At 43.3% G+C, this 8,812-nt stretch overlaps 1 protein-coding gene and 1 pseudogene across 1 annotated transcript; both read left to right on the forward strand.

The window, feature by feature from the left end:
- Nucleotides 1-2,260: 2,260 nt before the first annotated feature.
- LOC148722089 (uncharacterized) lies at nt 2,261-3,100 on the forward strand (annotated as a pseudogene).
- A 1,313-nt stretch (nt 3,101-4,413) lies between these two features.
- On the forward strand, nt 4,414-6,901 carry LOC111321873 (uncharacterized protein K02A2.6). Its single transcript, XM_022924862.2, has 3 exons — nt 4,414-4,998; nt 5,187-5,618; nt 6,152-6,901. The coding sequence occupies exons 1-3, from the start codon at nt 4,414-4,416 to the stop codon at nt 6,899-6,901; spliced, it is 1,767 nt and encodes a 588-aa protein (XP_022780597.1).
- The last annotated feature ends 1,911 nt before the right edge of the window (nt 6,902-8,812 follow it).

An 8,812-nucleotide genomic window follows, 5' to 3' on the forward strand; every position in this document is an offset into this window, starting at 1 on the left:
TCGAACTCGCGCTGCGCGCTCGTTACCATTATAAATCGCTCCAATTAGAGCCAATCAAATTACAGGGACCACCAGTGATTTCAAAATGGATGTAATAAAAGGCGTAAACTTCATCTCTGGAAGAAAATGAAATTAAAACATCGAAGCTCAAAATCCCCTTTGTTGGTAAGTACTCATTTCGCAGGAGTTTGACAAGAAATTTCAATAAGGTTGACTGATGTAGAACAGTGATTTCCTACGTATGATGCACGATCCTCGCAGTAGAGAGCGCTATTTATGCAATAGCAAAAATCAGACCTGAAAAAAATCCGGCCTGTACGGGATTCGAACCGTACAGGCCTGATTTTTTTCTGGTCTGATTTTCGCTATTGCATAAATAGCGCTCTCTACTGCGAGAATCGTGCATCATAAGTCTCTAATACCGCAGTTCAAAATATATGAACTTCATATATTCATTGTAAGTGATTTCCTAATAAGTGACTCGACCTGTCAAAATTCCCACGGTAATGGAACATATTACCTTGAATTCAATCGCGATAGTAATTTTGAAAACTTTGAATAGAACACAGATTGTTTGTGTGCAATCGCTTTTGCTCATATCATGAATGAACTTGAAAAATGTAAATACTCTTGTTGCAAATGTTGCTTTCATTCACTACCGCTTGATGCTTCTTGAGAGCCGGCGCTTTGAATAGAAATGCAATCAATTTTCTTAAAATCGATATCTGTATTCAGTGGAGTAAAATCCAGATACGAATTGGCTGTCGGTCTACTTTGAAAAATAATGTTTTTTTTAGTTTTGGAAAAGACACCGAACTAATTAGGAGACTAAAAAAAGGAAATGTCCTCTCCCAGGCTATTAAGAAAAGTGGTTCAAGGCCAATGTTTTGGGTGACTCAGGCCAGCTCATCATCAATACGCTACTTTCCGCCCTACGTTAGAAAATGTGTCAAGCTTCTTTCAGATGGGTTACAAAGTTCAAAATAAAGTTTCAAAATAAGTCAATATCACTCTCGAGTTATGCTTTATTCTTTTGTTGTTAATAGCAGATATATCTGAAAAGCTCTCGAAATTTCGTCGGACAAAATCTGTCTTGTCAGACTAACAGATGTTCTGTCCGTAGAAACAGTTCTTATATAGGCAAGATAGTTAAATGTTCTTTTCAATCGAACCTAAGGGTTAATTACGGATTACTGAAATTATGTACCGCTTTAAAGTCATCCTTACATTCTTCATTGGCCAAATTCGATTCAGGTTATAAAAGCTGACGTTTCGAGCGTTAGCCCTTCGTCGGAGCGAATAGGGAATTGTGGGTTGTGTGTGCTTTTAAAGGCAGAAAGCGGAGCTACGTGTTTGGTGGGAACATGGTAACGAGAAAAAAACGAATAAATTAGTGGAATGAAAAGCAATAACATCACGGTAAAGCAAACCGATCATTTTACACGAACTGGAATAAGAACATTCTACTGACAACAATCATTCACTTGACTCTGATGATGACTTCCGCACAGGTTGTCGAAACGTCAGTCACTACCACCGACAACAGTCCTTCTCAAGACTACACTCACCCGGACGATCAGACTACACCCTCACATGTTACCCCCGGGTTCAAGCCGTTTACTGCATTTACTGGAATGAAAAGCGTTCGTTGGGCAGTCTAAATCCCACAGGTATCAACGAACGCTTTTCATTCCACTAATTTATTCGTGTTTTTCTCATTGCCATGTTCCCACCAATCACGTAGCTCCACTTTCTGCCTTTAGAAGCACACACAACCCACAATTCCCCTATTCGCTCCGACGAAGGGCTAACGCTCGAAACGTCAGCTTTTAGAACCGTAACGGTGGCCAATTTACCATTTCAACTTAGCTGATATATTCAAATTATTTCGTTACCCCCACCGACGCAGCCCCAAACAGTTTCTTTAGAAACTATCAACCTTTACAAATTCGGTTCAGCTTAGGCCATATTGAAAGTTCTTGTTTATGACTCCTGCAGGCGCACTAGCTCGCACTGAATCAGCAGAAATTTTTCTGGCCCCCGGAATGGTCACATGTGCGACGCATGGCCTGGAAAAGAGGCCACACAAAGAAGTTTTCACTGACACTTGGCTTTTCTGACCAATCCCTGAATAATTATGACTGTGTATATAGGTTGATGATCTTGGCATTAAATTCAGTTCTTTGGTTTCTACTTGATCCAATGTAGTTGTCCGTTGTGATATCGCTGGTTACATGGTGTCAGGATACCCAACCTACGTAAAGTATATTTTACTGAAATGCCGGGAGGAGGAGAAGCTGAGCACTCTTCAAGTTCGTCTTCGGATATTTCGAGCGCGAGAAGTGGAGTCTTATTTACTTTGCCACCGCCAACACCGCTTGATATCCATGATTCAAACGCGGCAGAAAAGTGGAAGTAATTTGAGCAGGCATGGAGAAATTATTCGGTAGCTATGAAATTGCACCAAGAACCCGAGACCGTACAAATAGCGACGTTACTGACGGTGATCGGAGCCGAAGCTAGGAAAGTTTTCTCGACGTTTACGTTTGACGAAGGTAACAGTGACAGAATACAGCCGGTGTTAGAGAATTTTGCTGCTTATTGCCAGCCGTTGAAGAATGTTCTTTTAGAAAGATAAGGTTTTACTCTAGAATGCAAGAAGCAGGAGAAACGTACGACCATTATCGGACAGTCGTGCGACAATTAGCTGATCGATGCGAATTTGAAACCATTACGGCAGATCAAATTTTACGAGACAAGCTCGTTTTCGGAATTCAGGATTCAAGGGTACGTGAAAGATTGCTTCGCGAAAAGGATTTGTCACTGGAGAAAACTGATGAAATTTGTCGGGCGTACGAGACAACGATGGAACAAATGAAAGTTGTTGGAGGTACCAGCACTGGGGATACAGATCTGGGCCGGGTTGTTCAAAGGTGGGTAAAAATAACCAAGGATTTGTGTGAAATTTGATTTCAGATCTGAAAGCTTTAAAAAAAAAAAAACTTCAGTTTAATTCCATTTGTCTACAATTTGATAATTGATGCTCTAATAAAATGGGAAAAATCATCCCGAAACCACTTTTGAACAGAGAAATATAGAAACCTGGGTAAGCACTAATCAGCCTTCGAACAACTGGGCCCTGGGTGGCGTAAATGCCTTTTCTAAAAAGTCGAAAGGAGGGAAAAAGAGGTGTGGTCGATTCCCTAGAGGTGCTGACTCCCGAGTGAAAGAATGTGTTTATTGCGGGCGTATGCATGATGTGTCAAAGCGTGAAAACTGTCCAGCATTTGGAAAAAAGTGTGATAAGTGTAACAAGCAAAACCATTTCGCGAAGGTGTGTTTTGGATCGGTGCCCAAACCCTCGCAGCGAAGCAATCGTGTCCATTATTTGGAAGATGGATTTTCAGAGAATGGATCTTTAGACGAAGTTTTTGGCGTGGAAGAGATTTCAGCGGTGACTCTTGATGATCCGCAGCTTTTAACATTAAAATTGGAGTCAGGAAATTATCTTCGCTTTCAGCCGGACACTGGAGCACAATGTAACGTAGTCCCTTTGCATTTGTATAAGAAAGCGACAAGAGACTTTAATTTGATTAACGTGACCCCAGTAAGCACGGCGATTATTTCGTATGGTGGGACATGGATTCCTATCCTTGGTAGAGTTTGTTTGAGAGTTTGGCGTGGAGATTTCAGATGTTTTCTTGACTGTAATCTGATGGACAGCAAAAAGGGTCAGGCCTATACTTGGAAGGAAAGCTCGTTTTGGAATGAAAATCATCAAGTACTTAGACAATACGTATGATGCACGATCCTCGCAGTAGATAGCGCTATTTAAGCAATAGCGAAAATCAGACCTGAAAAAAATCAGGCCTGTACGGGATTCGAACCACTGACCTCTGCGATACTAGTGCAGCGCTCTACCAATTGAGCTAACAAGCCAACTGGGAGCAGGCCGTTAAGTTGATTCGTAATAAACGTACAGGCCTGATTTTTTTTCAGGTCTGATTTTCGCTATTGCTTAAATAACGCTATCTACTGCGAGGATCGTGCATCATACGTATCTAATACCGCAGTTCAAAATATATGAACTTCATATATTTCATTGTACTCAGACAATGATCAGTTGAAACGGCTCCAGATCTCTGAAGGTGACGTATATGCCCATGATGTGCCAACCGAGCCTGTTTTGTCCGCTGATCTGTTGGTCAAAAAATTCCCTCGCGTTTTCATTGATGGAGTTGGTAAACTTCCTGGAGAATATCACATGGAGTAGATGAAACGGTGAAGCCGGTTCAACGCTCTCCTCGTCGAGTACCGGTTGCCATCCGAGAACGTCTACAAGAGACTTTAGGAGATTTGGAGAAGCGAGAAATTGTAGCTCGTGTGACAACGCCCACAACTTGGATTAGTTCAATGGTTGTCGTACCGAAGCCAAATGATGCCTTACGCATTCGCTTGGACCCTAAGGATCTCAATCGGGCTCTGCAACGAGAGAATTATCCCTTGCCTACCATCGAAGAGGTTGCTTCTAGGCTACATAGAGCCAAAGTGTTTACTGTCCTTGATGTTGCCTGTGGATTCTGGCATGTTGCTCTTGACGAGCAGTCATCGTTCCTAACTACCTTTAATACGCCGTTTGGTCGGTATCGTTGGAAAAGGATGCGCTTTGGAATTAAATCTGCGTCTGAAATTTTTCAACGCAAGATGCACGAATTGATTGAAGGACTGAATGAAGTTGAAGTCATAGTAGATGACTTTGTTGTTGTTGGTTATGGTGATTCATTGGAAGCAGCATCTAAAGATCACGACAAGAGTCTTTTAGCGTTCCTTCAGAGATGTGAAGAGCGTGGAATTCATTTAAACAGCGACAAGTTGAAGCTCAGGATGAGAGAAGTTCCGTTTATCGGGCATGTGGCAGTGAAGGTCTTCGAGCAGATCCAGCGAAAGTTCGAGCCATACGTGAAATGCCCCGACCGGACAATGTTGCAGGTGTACAGCGTATCCTGGGAATGGTTCAGTACCTTAGCAAATTTCTGCCCCGATTGTCAGATATTACCAAGCCTCTCAGAGACCTCACCCGCCAAGACGTGGAGTGACACTGGGACGAGCCCCAAGAGAGAACATTTGAGCAACTCGAAGATGTTGTGTCGGTGTCACCGATACTCCGTTAATACTATCTACAACAGAAGGTTACGATCCAATGTGATGCGTCTCAACATGGTCGTGGTGCTGTGTTACTTCAAAGCGAACAGCCTGTGGCGTATGCTTCACGAGCCTTGACCCCTACTGAAGAAAACTACGCACAGATTGAGAGAGAACTTTTGGCGATCGTCTTTGCCTGTGAGAAATTTGATGCTTACATTTATGGCCGTGATTCTGTTCGTGTACAAACAGACCACAAGCCTCTGGAGTCTATCTTCCAAGAAGAACTGTGTGTAGCGCCAAAGCGTCTTCAGAGAATGCTTTTGAGGTTGCAGAAGTACGTTTTGGATGTAACTTACCTAAAAGGAGAGACGATGCTGATTGCTGTTACGTTGAGCCGAGCCCATTTGCCTGACGTTAATGCCTCTGTTTTTGTCCGAGAGTTGGAAGAAGTCGACCATAGAGCAAACTTGTCTGTGAGAAGGAACATCTTGTGCAGTGGAGAGACTGTTAATGCGCGGTCGACCTGGACCCTAGTCAAATCTCTCTCAACCGCGCATTAACGGTCTCTCAGCTGCACAAGATGTTCCTTCCACGAATTAGAAGAATTCAGAACGGCCGCTAATTTGAAATTCTCGCTGGATTGGTTGCTCGACAAACCATCTTTTGTGGGATTTTTTTCGGTGAAGTTAAAGGGCAACTATTTGGCTTTCGTGCTGCCAAGTGTTGATTCGAGGGAAAGTATTTAAGTGTTGTTTTCGAGTGATTTTGGCGAGCATGTGTCAACAGAAGTTTCCGACCTTACCGTATTTTATGCACGGTAATTTAGGGCGTCAAGCCCAAACACATCAAAACGGCCTCAAATCGCGAGGAGAACAACAAAGACTACTCTCTATGAAGGTAAGACTTGATTTCTTTGATTATTTCACACAACTTTACATTTACGGAGCTCAAAAGCAAGTCCAACTTAACCACTTTACAAACTCTTTAATTATTCACTGTGAAAGAGCCTGTGACAGAGCTTGGGCGACCTGTGGATGTACTGGTCGTCAAGGGTCCTCGTCTGGTTGTACCTACTTGTATGCGCAAGGAATTGATGTCTGTTGCACACTCTACACACATAGGAACAGAAGGGTGTTTGAGAAGAGTTAGGGAGTGCCTATTCTGGCCGCGAATTGCTTCAGATGTCAAAGATTATGTTTCAAAATGTGACGTGTGTCTGGCTTATCGTACGTCTCAGACTAAGGAACCACTCCTTCAACATGAAGTAATTTACCGACCCAGGGCTAAAGTGGCTGCTGATCTGTGTGAGTCTAATGGACGTACCCTTTTAGTTGTGTCTGATTATTTCAGCAATTTCATCGAGGTTTCCCGTTTGTATGCTATCACAACACTAGCCGTAGTTCGTGAGTTGAAGGCCATTTTTGCACGTTTTGGCATACCGGAGATTATTCTTACTGACAATGGTCCACAGTTTTCGTCCAAAGAGTTCAAAGCATTCGCGGAGAGCTGGTATTTCAATCACATCACCACCTCGCCGAGATATCCTCGATCGAATGGCAAAGCCGAAAATGCTGTGAAGACTGTGAAACGTCTTTTCAAGAAATGCAAACAATCGGGTGTCCCTGAATTCCAAGCTTTGTTGGATTGGCGTAACACCCCAACAGAGGGAATGGCTACCATCCCTGCGCAGCGGTTAATGGTTCGTCTCTGTCGTACGTTGTTGCCCACGTCCGAGTCTCTTCTGAGGCCCTGTTAGTCATTGCGTGACGATGTGCGTGTTATGTCAGACAAGAAGCGTCGTCAGAAGGAATACTATGATCGATACGCAAAGCCACTTCCTAACCTTAGCCCTGGTGAAATCGTGCGAATGAGACTGCCTGGGCAAAAGGTCTGGACACCGGGTACCTGTCTGGATTCGGCGGGTCCTCGTAGTTTCCTTATTAAGGCTGGAGGTGCAGTTTTTCGGAGAAACCGGCGTGACATTAGGGAGTTTAAGCAAATCACTACAGCTGGCGCTGCTACGGCTATCGTGGTTGACGAGGCTTGGGGAGGGTACGTCGCCGTAGCCCGCCAAAATTCAACTTTAAGCAACGCAAACTACAAACCTAGTACGGCTGAGAAGTTTAAAACCAATAAATTAAGCGTCTTCGCGGTAGTTTTTGCACGTCTAAAAACTCAAAATGACTTCGTTCAAAGGGACGAGGGATTCTAAGGTTTGGAAAAAAAAAATTGTAAGCGATCCTGTGCACAGTGAATGAGTGAATTAAAATATTTAAGCTTACGTGTTGTAAAATTGCCAGTTTGGAGCTTAAAAACACCAAAGCAAAGTTTCTACACGGTCCCTCATGACCCTCGTCATTCCTCGGCTTCAGCTATTTGAATTTCAAGTAGTCTTTGAGGTTTGAAAAGGAAAAGTTAGACTTTCTACCTACGCATATCTCCTTGCGTTCGCTGCGTTCTCCCGGTGCACACTGCTTCGATCCTTCGACAAACCCGGCGGCAAAAATAAAGGCAGATTCACTCAGTAAGGGACAGCAAGCTTGATAAATATTCCCGATAAGCTATTTTTAAAGATGTTAAGTGTATTTCAATAGTTAAAATTGCTCAGGAGAATGTATAAAGCGAAGAAAGAAGCGAGATAAGTTCACGTACCACAGACTACGCCGAAACCTTCCCACTCGCGTAGAGGAATTTCCCGCTACGGCTGGATAGGGACCACTGACATGCGTAGTGATTTGCTTAAACTCCCTATTATTAAAACTGACGAGACTCCTGCTCAGAGCCAGACCGTTGTTTCAAAGGAAATACCACTGCCCAGTAGTTCTCGAACAGTATCACCTAGACACAGGACAGTGCACGTTCCATCGTCTCCAACCTCCGAAGTGCCGTCTGCTGAGCCGCCGTCCTTCCAGCCGGAAGTGCCCCCAACAGGCCTACGAAGATCACAGAGAGAACGGAAACCCCCGACAAGATTTCGGGATTACGTGTTGACGTGACGAGAGCCCCAGCCGTCCAGCGATTACGTGACGAGACCCCCAGCCGTCCAGCGATTCAGCGATTACGTGTTGACGTTCTGTGTTTTATTTTTTTTTGGTGTGTGACACTTTTAGTTTCTTTTTTGTAAGAGGAAAGGTGTGACGAATGATCGTTCATATTATCGTGCATTATCAAATACCCCAATCACATATGTGATAGAATAATTAAAACTGTGTAGATAGGTTGATGATCTTGGCATTAAATGAGCTCTTTAGTTTCTGCTTGATCAAATGTAGTTGTCCGTTGTCATAGTGCTCGTTACAATCGTGTAAAGTGAAGTTAAAAGAACCTTAAACACTAAACTGAGAGGTTTCTCATATGTTGTTGTGTCGAAAGAACAAATAAGCGAGGCGAGGTGGGAGAGAACTCTTATCTACCTTGTGTTTTTGTGATTCGTTCGCATGTTCTGACCTCTACTGATAATGGTCATGACACAACGAAATCGGGACATATTTATTCAGGCCTTCTGATTTATTATGTCATGGTTGTGAGATTTTGACAGTAGTTTGTTACAATTCCCTGTTTAAAATTTCACCCTTGTCCAGCGCTCCTTCTTTTCCGAAAGCCATGAGTTCCATGGCTGTCACGTGAATAGGATGTGTTGTTTGATTGGCTGTTGTATGACATGGCG

Source organism: Stylophora pistillata, chromosome 10 (genome assembly GCF_964205215.1).
Source record: "Stylophora pistillata chromosome 10, jaStyPist1.2, whole genome shotgun sequence".
Classification (NCBI taxonomy): Eukaryota; Metazoa; Cnidaria; class Anthozoa; order Scleractinia; family Pocilloporidae; genus Stylophora; species Stylophora pistillata.

Excerpts from the sequence above, each read along its gene's own strand:
- LOC111321873 (XM_022924862.2), top strand. The coding sequence starts at position 4,414 with ATGGTTGTCGTACCGAAGCCAAATGATGCCTTACGCATTCGCTTGGAC. Across the intron at positions 4,999-5,186 it reads CAATGTTGCAGGTGTACAGC|AAGGTTACGATCCAATGTGA; the intron begins GTATCCTGGGAA and ends TATCTACAACAG. Across the intron at positions 5,619-6,151 it reads ACCATAGAGCAAACTTGTCT|CCTGTGACAGAGCTTGGGCG; the intron begins GTGAGAAGGAAC and ends ACTGTGAAAGAG.